This window comes from Eschscholzia californica, unplaced genomic scaffold (genome assembly GCF_041429995.1).
Source record: "Eschscholzia californica isolate CP2 unplaced genomic scaffold, dmEscCali1.0.p SCAF_1, whole genome shotgun sequence".
Taxonomy (NCBI): Eukaryota; Viridiplantae; Streptophyta; class Magnoliopsida; order Ranunculales; family Papaveraceae; genus Eschscholzia; species Eschscholzia californica.
The window spans coordinates 19,815,421-19,827,228 of record NW_028238198.1 but is presented as its reverse complement, the minus strand read 5'-3'; the positions used below and the strand labels follow the sequence as shown (position 1 = coordinate 19,827,228).

The 11,808-nt window shown below is 34.8% G+C and overlaps 2 protein-coding genes across 3 annotated transcripts; both read left to right on the top strand.

Moving 5' to 3' along the window:
- Positions 1–3,385: 3,385 nt before the first annotated feature.
- LOC147564942 (abscisic acid 8'-hydroxylase 4-like) lies at positions 3,386–6,927 on the top strand. The gene is made up of 9 exons (XM_086651330.1): positions 3,386–3,699; positions 4,013–4,337; positions 4,430–4,579; positions 4,863–5,111; positions 5,193–5,282; positions 5,720–5,798; positions 5,892–5,998; positions 6,233–6,351; positions 6,694–6,927. The coding sequence occupies exons 1-9, from the start codon at positions 3,491–3,493 to the stop codon at positions 6,794–6,796; spliced, it is 1,431 nt and encodes a 476-aa protein (XP_086507456.1). The 5' UTR covers positions 3,386–3,490; the 3' UTR covers positions 6,797–6,927.
- Positions 6,928–8,136: 1,209 nt separating this feature from the next.
- LOC147564941 (putative calcium-binding protein CML13) lies at positions 8,137–11,787 on the top strand. 2 transcript variants are annotated; one of them, XR_015228873.1, is made up of 8 exons: positions 8,137–8,267; positions 9,397–9,517; positions 9,634–9,670; positions 9,759–9,786; positions 10,249–10,401; positions 10,490–10,592; positions 10,891–11,099; positions 11,731–11,787. XR_015228873.1 is itself a non-coding variant. In XM_086651328.1 (7 exons), the coding sequence occupies exons 1-7, from the start codon at positions 8,265–8,267 to the stop codon at positions 10,953–10,955; spliced, it is 510 nt and encodes a 169-aa protein (XP_086507454.1). In that variant the 5' UTR covers positions 8,137–8,264; the 3' UTR covers positions 10,956–11,211. The 2 variants fall into 2 exon arrangements, 1 of the variants encoding a protein (XP_086507454.1); XM_086651328.1 differs by lacking the exon at positions 11,731–11,787 and having other exon boundaries at positions 10,891–11,211.
- The last annotated feature ends 21 nt before the right edge of the window (positions 11,788–11,808 follow it).

The following is an 11,808-nucleotide window of genomic DNA, read 5'->3' as shown; positions in this document are numbered from 1 at the left end:
GTTTGTTCGGTTGGTGAGTGATATTGTAGTTTGGGCTTCATTTTTGTTCAATATTGGCCAAAACGTAAGGCTACCTCTTATGACAAAGGCAAATTAAAATTGAGTACAAATAAACTTTTATCTCCAAATGAGCTAATCTATGGTTTGGGATAAAAAAATAAAAGAGCTAAGCTATAATTACCTAACCATATGTGATCATTTATTGTTATAACAGAAGAGAATACTGATATTTATAAATACAAAATATTGCCAAAGAGAAAGAAGTAAAGGGTTTATTTAGTCAGTGAATTTTGTAGTTTTGGGTTTCATTTTTATTCAATGTTTTCCAAATATTATTCGTTAATTTTAAGCCACCAAAATGTACTATTGCCCCTTTCGACATAGACCCGTTAAAATTGAATACGAGCACACCCGTTAATTTTAAGCCACCAAATATTATTCGTTAATTTTAAGCCACCAAAATGTATTATTTTCCAAATATTATTCGTTAATTTTAAGCCACCAAAATGTACTATTACAAAGAAAAATAATTATTAAAGACGGCAAAATATTTTGATAAGGAAATAAGTAAAGAACCTACTTGGTCGGTCAATTTTGTGGTTTTGGTTTCATTTTTCATTCAACATTGCCCCAATACTATTCGTGCCATAATTACTCGTTTCCAGCCACTAAAATATAAGAGGTTGCTCTTTTCCATGTACACATATAAAAATTGAATACAAGCATATCCTTATCTCCATTAGAGTTAACCTATGATTACTAGCAATTATATGTTTGGTTTGAATTTTATGATATTTGGATTATTTTTTATTCAATAAGAGCTAGATAATATTAGACAAAAAGTAAGGTTATCCGTTTTGATAGAGCAACACGTGAATTTTTTTTTTTTGGAACACGACAAAGATCTACGTAATCCAAATTCAAATAACTAAAGATTCCTTCTTCTTTATGATTCAAAACTGGGACCTTTAGGACTTTCTGGAGATTATGTCAACAACTTGGAACCACTTGGCCTACCAACTGTTGACGAAACACGGGAAAATTGAGTACACGAACTTATCTCCTATTGAACTAATTGACGATTACCTAACCATATATGATCATTTATTGTTACTAACACACAAAAATGACATTTTTATAAATGCAAAATATTTGAAAAGAGATATAAGTAAAGGGTGTGTTTGGTCGGTGAGTTTTGTGGTTTTGTGTTTGCAATTGTAACTAGTATTTTTGTAATGAGCATGGATGAGATGAGAGTGTTATTCACTACCATTAGTTTCGTATAAGAACTCTCTCGAAAATGAACCATCAAGATCTTGACACATGTTAGTGAATCCAGCTGTCACTGACGTTGACTTTTGCTAGAAGATGCCCTTTTCTTGATTGGACAAAACGTTAGGCTTACCTAAACTTACCCTACTCCCGAATCTTCTAAGTTTCGTCTCTTCTACATCCGTACTACTATCTTGGGTCCCACATTCTGGAATCTTATTGGTTACCTATTCTCGGAGGACTTTTGTGGGTCCCACTCCAGCACATGCATCGATTCCGATACGACCGCCCAATACTGAATTGATAGTGTTAAACTGTGGCAGGGAAAACGATATGACGTAACCGTTATTTGGAGTCGGAGAGTTGCATGCAAAATCTAAGAAATTGTCAGTCTAACACTTGCTTGCCCAACTGGTTGATAGTTTTGTAATTTCTGTCAATGGATATCCGAATATTCGAAATCCGATCCGCATCCGTGTTCGAATTTTAAAAAAACATCTGAAATTTCGGATTTGGATACGGATACGGATTCAGATATTCCTTATTGGATATCTGCTTATTGGATACGGAATCAGATCTTCATTATCTAAACGAACCCGGAACATACCATTGGGAAGTGATTCAATAATTAAACCTTCATGAGTCAATTTTTGTTCTTTCATTCCAGGTAACCCCCTTGAAGTATCAACTAATGGAGGAGGAGTGATATTAGACAACCAACCCTTCCTCTTTTTTTTTTTTCCACAAATAGGAAGTTACCGAGTCAATTCGGATACTAGAAGGATCATCATATATAACACAAAATTTCTCCTCCGATTCCTTCTAGTCGAGCCTCTCGGTCTGTCATTATACCTCGAGAAGTAGAAAGAATTACAATCCCCATTCCTCCTGAAATCCTAGGGATTTGTTGATAGTTAGAATAGATTCGTAGACCGGGCCGGCTGATACGTTTTAAAATAGTTCTATATGGTCCTTTTCTATTTCTTCTATGTCGCAGGGTTGAAACCAAAACATGAGGGGGACACATATTTACTAGTTATATCATCTGCAATCGCCTGAATCTCGAGACGCTCTTCGAACGAATCATATACTTTATATGACATCGTTATTTTATTGCATTTCACAAGCGTATATAACCCTGTACATTTTATTTTGAACTTCACACAATTTAGTTTATGTTGCGTGCAAAACAAACCTATTCCTACACATATTTACACATTCACCAAACAATCAACACATCAGTAATACATTTTTGTATCTGTACGAGGCAATAAACAACGATTAAAAAAGATGAACCTTTTTCGCATGTTATTTTAAGTTTGGACGTTAAACCCAATTTATTATTTATTTTGGACTTTTTGCACACGAACCCTTATTAACAACTTTGGACATAATAGCTATAAATACGTACCCAGTTACACATGGACCTTGTCTTTTTTTTGTTGAAAACACATGAACCTTGTTACGAGGGTGGATCTGACTTAGATTCCACATGTATGAAAGACACAAAAAAAAAATTGAAGTATACAAACGTAAACATGACATTGTGATAAAATGAGGTCGACATCATTGGTAAATTTTAATGAACTGTTTTTCTTGCCCTTATTTGCTGGTCTCATTAATACGAAAAGTATGAAAGTCGATGTTGATATTTTCACAAAATGATACTCTAGAGACCATCCTACGCCATTAAAAACTCAAACAAATGTTCATGGAGTTATGTTTAACGTAAAAGAAAGCAAGTTGATTTGTTATAAACATTAGATTTTTGTTTTGATATGTACAAGGCATTTTAAGCTTAATAAATATTTAACGAGCAAAATTAGTGATATGTATAGAAAAACCTGGCTAGTACCACGATGTAACGGAATCTTTAAGAAATAATGGAAAAAAAAAAATAACGGTGTTTCGTTGGATTGGACAATGTCTATTAATTCTTAGTAGGCCAGATCCTTACTAAGTTATTATGTCTTAATCTCAATCATCAAAATAGAAAAAAACAAGATTATGAATGAGTCAAATTAATTTGTATTGAAGCAAAAAAAATAATTAAAACCCTCTCTATCTTGTCTAGCCTCTTCTATATAAACACTTCCCCACCTTTCTTCAACTCAAAACACTTCACCTGTCCAAATTCCCACTACAGCAATAAGACATATTCCTACACAAAAACACCTGAGAGAGAGAGAGAGAGAAGGTTTTGTTTTAGAGTAAGAAAATGGAGATGAGAGATGGGATTCTTGTGTACATTCTCTTCCTTTTTCTCTCAACTCTTATCTCCTTCACTTACTTGGTGATAATACACAAGAAAATCCACATAAAAAGAGCTAAACTTCCACCTGGTTCAATGGGTTGGCCTTGTATTGGAGAAACACTTCAACTCTACTCTCAAGACCCAAATCTCTTCTTTTCTTCTAAACAAAAAAGGTTCATAATCTCTCTCTCTCTCTCTCTCTCTCTCTCTCTCTCTCTCTCTCTCTCTCTCTCTCTCTTCATTTCTTTGGTTTTAATGGATGAGTAATGCTAGGGAACTAGAAAAATCAGATAGACTCTAGGCAAAAATCCTATGTGATTGTCGTGCTTCGTTGTTGAGTGAATCAGAATTATCGAAAGCAAGAATCTCGGCGAGCCACGTAGAATTTCTGAGAGTTTGTCTGATATTTATAGGTCTCTGGCATTACTCTTCATGGGTTGGGTAGCTAAAATATGTGTTGTTTTTGGTACTTGGTGATGATAATAGGTATGGGGAAATATTCAAGACCCATATACTTGGTTGTCCTTGTGTTATGTTAGCAAGTCCAGAAGCAGCTAGATTTGTTTTGGTTACTCAATCACACTTATTCAAGCCTACCTATCCAAGGAGTAAAGAACTTCTAATAGGCCCATCTGCTCTTTTTTTCCACCAAGGAGATTATCATACTAGGCTAAGGAAACTAGTCCAAAGCTCTTTATCTCCGAATTCGCTTCGTAATCTTGTACCCGATATCGAAGTTCTTGCACTCTCTACATTAGATTCATGGGCTATATCTAATGGCGTAATCAACACCTTCCATGAAATGAAGAAGGTTTGTATAATGTGACAATTTTTTAACCAACTATAACTATGTTTATAGATGCATGATTTTGTTAATGGGTTATTTTTTTTTATATCTTGCAGTTCTCTTTCAACGTTGGTATCGTCTATATTTTCGGCCAGTTAGATGATTTCTATAAAGAAGAACTAAAGAAGAACTACTACACAGTAGAAAAAGGTTACAATTCTTTCCCTACAAAAATACCTGGAACTCGGTACTCCAAAGCCGTCCTGGTAAGCGAGAACTCATGGTATTTATTTCTCCTCTAGAGAATGCCATTTGTCAACAACAGTCTTACTCAGAGTCTGACTCAGAATTTGAAGTGTCATATATCTTCCCTGACCACCTAGTTCCATCAAATACTTTTGAAATTCTTGATAATGGTACAAATTGTGTCATCAATATATAGAGTACAAGACTCTGAGTAAAACTCAATATTGATTGTAATAGTACTACTTTTTTTTTTTTATATAGTTCTATTCCTTTCATTGTCTAATTAATTATCTCAAAATAAAGGCAAGGAAGAGGTTGAGTGAGATTGTAAGTGAGATCATTTGTGAAAGAAAGAAGAAGAAAGGAGTTGAGAAGGATCTTTTGGGTGGTCTAATGAACTCCAAAGATGAAAATGGACAAGCATTAAGAGATGATCAAATCGCCGATAATATCATCGGTGTCTTGTTCGCTGCTCAAGATACAACAGCTAGTGTTCTTACTTGGGTTTTAAAGTTCCTCCATGATGATCCAAAACTTCTTGAAGCTGTAAAGGTAAGAACTTATTAGTCATTTAATAAAATGAATCTTTCTCTAATCTAGGGTTAACTTATAATTATAGGAAACCTATTGCAGGCTGAACAGAAGACTATCTACAAATCTAACGACGAAGGAAGTCGGCCATTGACATGGACTCAAACTAGAAACATGTCACTTACTCATAAGGTACTTACATATTATCTATCTAGTTGGACTCTGGGCTAGCCCGAGCCGACCTCCCTTTTCTCTTTTCTTCATTATTCGTTTCGATTGTCTTCATATCAGAAATAGTGCATTTATATGATTTTATGTACCTAATATAATGTTTGGCCGAGTCACTCCTGAGTGGGCAGGTTTAGGACTTGGGCCTAGCCTAGTCGGGCATGACCACAAACAAACAACTTAATGTACATATATACATTGATTGACATGTAACTATAAATATTTTCGTCCCCGTTCTCTATGTGGGGTCGACCTCATATTATGGACTATAGTACATTAGTACCACACCCGTCTCGTGCACTTGCGACTAGTTTAAGTTGTAAGTTAGCTTAATATTTAGGTTAGTTATTATCACATATATTGGTTAGTCCTCTCTCTTAACTTCCTACCTTTTTATTTAGGTAATACTAGAGAGCTTGAGAATGGCAAGCATCATATCTTTCACATTTAGAGAAGCAGTAGCTGATGTTGAATATAAAGGCAAGCCATTTATTGTTTAACCTAAAAACAACAAAATTTTGAAAATTTTCTTCAAATTTCTAGAAAATTCAAGATTAAGTTGGTAAAATGCAGGATATCTTATTCCAAAAGGTTGGAAAGTGATGCCTTTGTTCAGGAATATTCATCATAATTCTGAATTCTATTCAGACCCTCACAAATTTGATCCTTCAAGATTTGAGGTATGGGTAATTCTGAAAACCTAATATTTTTTTATTTACTGCTGAGATGATGATACATGTACTGCCCAAGCTGACTGCCTCATATTACGAAAGGTAGATTCTTGGGAAATGACGAAATTACCCCTTATCCTATTATCCACGTAGAAAATGTGATTATGTAGGTCATTTTTCGTTTTTTTGTGAAGAGAATAAGAAGACTAAACTATTTATTATGTATTCATTTTGTGATTTCAGGTTGCACCAAAACCTAATACTTTTATGCCATTTGGTTCTGGTGTACATGCTTGCCCTGGTAATGAACTTGCCAAGTTGGAGATACTTGTGTTGATCCATCATTTAGTCACCAAATTCAGGTATTAACATTATCTCCCATCATCGGAAATCTAAATTTCTAATTTATATAAGTTCTGAGCAACTTTTTATTTATAAGCCGGTTTTCAAGCATAGTAGACATACTGAACTCTAAATAGTACTGCAATATTCATATGCCACAATCATATACGAGATGATCATAACCATAGGATTTTTGACAATTGTTTTCGGAACAATGAGCATTTCTTAATCATTAGATTTTTTAATAATTGGAAACCTTATAGGATAAGGTAGAGGGGATCTTGACGAGTGATAGTTGCTAAATAGTTTTGACAAGGTAATTTTAGGGTTAGGGTGTTGATGATTTTTGAATTGGGTTGCAGGTGGAAAGTAGAAGGATCTCAAGGTGGGATTCAATATGGCCCATTCCCTGTCCCTCATCATGGACTGCCAGCCAAGTTTTGGAAAGTAACAAACCATACATAAACATCTCTTTCTAATCTTCAATTGGTCCCCCAAGCCTGCCATACGTATTTTTGTTCACTATATAGTCTTTCCAACTTGGAATTGTAACACTATTCAGCACTAATGAAGAAGAAAATAGAACATTTTCTTTTTGTGGTGTGGGTCATTCTACTAGTTTCTTGTTGTTACCCTATAGACAAATCAAATGATAATGACATAATCATCCAATAAACGAGTGTCCATGTCATCTTCACGTGGGTCGGATTCGAGGTCGTGATTGAGTCACGTGTCACTAGTGTGATTGGCAATAAGCCATAAGAGCTTGTAGTTGCCTTAAGTTAGAGGGCACCCTTTAGGAATGGCATAGTAGACCTCTTAAGAAATAAGAACCTCATTTGGTGATTCTCTCATATTTTCCATCTCGTGAAGCAAAATTTAAACAACTGATATTTTCGAACAGTAACAGACTGTTACAACAAAAAGATGATTGTTATAATGTCATTGTTGTCAAAAGAAGGAAACAACTCTTTATCCTCTATTGTTCGATAAATTGTAAAATTTCACATAAAACAACAGAAATCCAGTCACTATCTGTTCTCGATTGTTCAATAAACTTGTCGGTGTTTAAAGTTACGTGATAAATCTAGATTTAGGACGAAATTAATTAAGAACAAGGAAATGACTTATAATATAGATGGTTTATAGCTTTCAGATGTAACGAAATACGTTTACCGAATTAAATGAATGATGTGTAATTAAGCAAGTTGTGATAAAGATGGCAAATCAAAATAGATGAAAAGCTAAATGATTCTGAGATTCACAACTATAAGGACTTTAGTGAATTATAAATCTTATGTCAATGTATGACTTAATCAAGTCACAAAATAAGGAAAATTGTAGTTATTAATCAACATTATACATCATGAGAAGAGATTTGCTTACTTTAACCATCACTTTCAGCAAATCATGACGATGAAAAATCGTCGTTTTCATTACCCATTGTTTAATATGATTTTAAAATCTTTATCTAGACCAATCTGTCTAACCCACTCAAAGTTCTACAACTTTCAACTCACATAGTAATAATGTACATATACATGTGAATGGATCTTAACCTATCATAAGAACCCGAGTCCGGAGAAGAGAAACTTTTACTGTGTGAAAATCACGATTATGTAATACTATGTTAAATTCACGATTATCTGATAATCGGATAAACAAATTGAATTTACAAGTTTTCCCTTGGTTCTGAATTTTGAGTCAAACCTAGAGGTGAGAGGGCTTGTGTTTGGGAGGAGGGGCCTTTTAGTAACTTTCTTCTAGGGGACGCGCCAATTACAGGAGCCTTTTTCCAATATTTTACGAATTCCTCTCCTTAAAGTCAAATTACACATAAAAAGTAAAAAACAGAGAAGAGAGGGAGAGACGAATCGAGTGAAATCGATATAGAAACCCTTCAATTACGAGCAAAGAAGTTTGATTCAAAACGATGGTGCGTTTTTCAATCTCAATAATCAATTTTTTGTTTTTGTAAATATTTACTTTGAACTTTTTCGATTCAAATTGATTTCAGAACTCTGTAAATTCTGCTATTATCATGCATGATGCCACACAATTGATTATCCAAACTCACCAATTTGATATTGTTTCTTGTTAAATCTTGTATGGTAATTCAATCAAATTGTTAGGTTGCCCCTCTTGTAATTGGGTTTTACTCTTTTTGCAGTTATTCTAATTCATCCCTAATTTTATGTAATTTTTAGCTTTCTAGGGTTAGCTTCCTGAATACTCAATTTAACATGTTTGTGTCCCATAAGTTAGACTTCCGTATTGGTTAGGGTTATTCTTCCGTGTTGGTGGTGCAACCAATCCACCCGAGTAACTCGTTGAGCGGATTGGGATCGGGGGTAGACCGAGGCGATATTACGCTGATCCCCCAAGTATATTTTATATATAATGTATGTATAAATATGTATATTACATGCATAGCTTGAAAGGTGACTGATCCCAAGCCAATCTTGAGACAATCCTATTACGGGTGGTTGGGTCGGGGGGTTAGGCGATCTTCAGTCGACTCGTTCTTAACTATTTAGATATGAAGGAAATTCTTTATCGATCACTTAGTTATACCTTGTTAAGATGCAGAATTACATAGAAGGAAAGCCCTGTTAGGAAGTTGTAAGGCACAACATGTGGCCGGGATGTAATGACCCAAGCCCTAGCAGTTGCTGATATTGTCCCCACTTTTGTGACCTAAGTCCCAATTCTCTATGTTTACGTGGTTTTGTTTTTGTCTGAAACACCAAGATCCCACCAAAACGGCCTTGACACGTTCTAAGCTTGAGCTCGCACCTATAGCCTTGTCTTTATGTTTGGACGATCCCCTAACTGACAGAGGATATAAAGGGGAAGACGAGTGTAAATTTACTTGGTTCTCACATCAGAGTGTGAGGTGCACACACCATATAGATCCTATTTAGCATCCCAAAAATAGAAGAAGTGATTAAGATTCTATTATGTCAAAAAGATTTCATCTTTTCTTGTTCAATAATCTTGTCGTTCGTGTCACTTGACGTTTATAATCTCAAACTTTCTACATTCTTTGGTTTTTCGATCTGCAGTCAACCCTTTACAGAGGACCTTCTAGGAAGGAAAAACCTAGAGGACGCCACCATGGGTTATCCCATCAAAAGAAGCAGGAGATAAAGGAAGCTTTCGAGCTATTTGATACTGATGGATCAGGTACGAAAATAATTTTTTTTTTCCTCCTACACTCAGATAGATTGTATTTTCTATTATCCTATATATCTTTGTTACATATCGTTAACATTTTGAATTTGGTTTTATACTTTGTGAAGGTACTATTGATGCTAAAGAGCTTAATGTTGCCATGAGGTTGGATATCTTAATCACCTATTATAAAATATACACTTTGAATTCGTCAAGTCTGACTGCCACAATTGCTGATATTATTGTTTTTCAGGGCTTTGGGTTTTGAAATGACAGAAGAGGTATTTTGTGCCATTTTCTTCATAAACTTTATGTACTAAAGTTTCGGTAATTATAGTATGTTTTATAACAAGTTCAAGAGCAATAATAATACATGACAAAGTACAATGGAGTAATTAGATTTTGGAAAAATATCATAGTTTTTACACATTAGAAAAGTTCAGTTCTCAAGAGTAAGAGAGTTTTGTCGGGAAATTCCTTTCTCGGAACTTCATATAGGACCTTGTGCATGTGGTTACTTGGCCAAAGCTGCTGTATCAACAAATTTAGATAACCAATCGGCTCGGCACTGAAGTCGGTCAATGTTCATGATAATACCCTGACTTCATCATATCTAATTGAAGTTGTAATTGGTCGGAATCGATCAATCATGTCTTTCGTCTTCTTTTTCTCAAACGGCTGAATGAATAATTTATCGATATGGAACTCCTGTTTAACTGATATGTAGAACTATTTTGTTGCAGCAAATCAATCAAATGATTGCAGACGTAGACAAAGATGGCAGTGGTGCCATTGACTTCGACGAATTTGTTCATATGATGACAGCCAAAATCGGTGAAAGAGATTCCAAAGAAGAGCTTATGAAAGCTTTTCAAATCATCGATCAAGACTGTAATGTGTGTGTCTATCTGTCCTCTATCTTGATATTATCTTCGCCCCGTTTTATCGGTAATTGGACTCCTTTCTCATCTGTCCTTGCTTCAGGGAAAGATATCCGCTTCAGACATTAAGCAAATTGCGAAGGATTTGGGTCTGAGTTTTTCCGACCAGGAGATTCACGAAATGGTTGAAGATGCAGACCGTGATCGTAAGTGAATTCTGATTGCACCGGATTAGAATTGCACATTATATATTGGAGTTTATATCAACTTCTTTTTGGGTTATATTAGGCTACCTCCCTAAATTCCATTAAGCTTTTAAGTCTCTCAAAGATCAGTAATTCACCCTACCACCCCGAGATGATGGATTCCGTCATCTCATGGGTTGATGTGACACGTGTGAAATGCACACATCTCACTTGACCAACCTTTATTTGAAAATACTTCAAATACTCTCTATCGGAAATTCTAACTCGATAATGGTCATGGTGTCTCTGGAATATGCAGGCGATGGTGAAGTTAACCCTGAAGAGTTCATTAGGATGATGAGAAGAACAGCTTACGGGCGTTAGCTCTATAAGAGTATTTCGTGTTTTTCTGAAAACAACCAAGGCAACCATGAACATGAAAATCTCCTCTTTAATTCTTTAATTTGGGGTTTGATCTGTAATTATCTGTAAGAAAACTTAATACTGCGATAAACATAAGTTATTTGGGTATGGGTTATTGGCGAAGTTTCTGTTTCTTTATGTAATTATAAGGTTCAACAGTTGCTTGTCGACGTGTGTGGGGTTATAATTTAATAGATTATATAGTTCTTCGTTTTCATTAGTTGTTTCTAGTTATGTGTTAGGCACGGCAAAAGGCAAAAGCACAATGAGAATTTTATATGCACAAATAATTTTTTATTTGTTATATGACACACATCTTTTAAAACACCCTTGCCCAGATGTTATCCAATCCACCTGTGGCACCCTGGCTGAAAGAAAAAGGACGAGAAAGAAAAATATATAAGAACAGAGAAGAAGGATATTTTTTTGGTGATTTCTTTTTCGTCCTTCCCTCTCGCGGAAGGGGCCATTCAGAAGTGGAAGAGAAGATAAAATCTTCATAAAAACGATAGAGCTCAGAAGTAAATGAGACTATATGATATAAATATGAAAGAGACAAATAGATAAAAATTGGGAAGAATAAATAAAATGGGAAGTCTAACAACTTTATAGAATCATGACATATGAAAGAGGAACATGTTTAATAGGAATAACAATGTCATAATACATTTTTTCCGGACAAATAATATCTACTTTATTGTTTGGTTTAGATATGAAAACAATTAGTTGATATTAGTTTTATTCGTATGATTATTTGATTGATAAATCCAAAGAAAAGAGTGAAAGAGAACAACCACCGACCCTAATGTTGGGA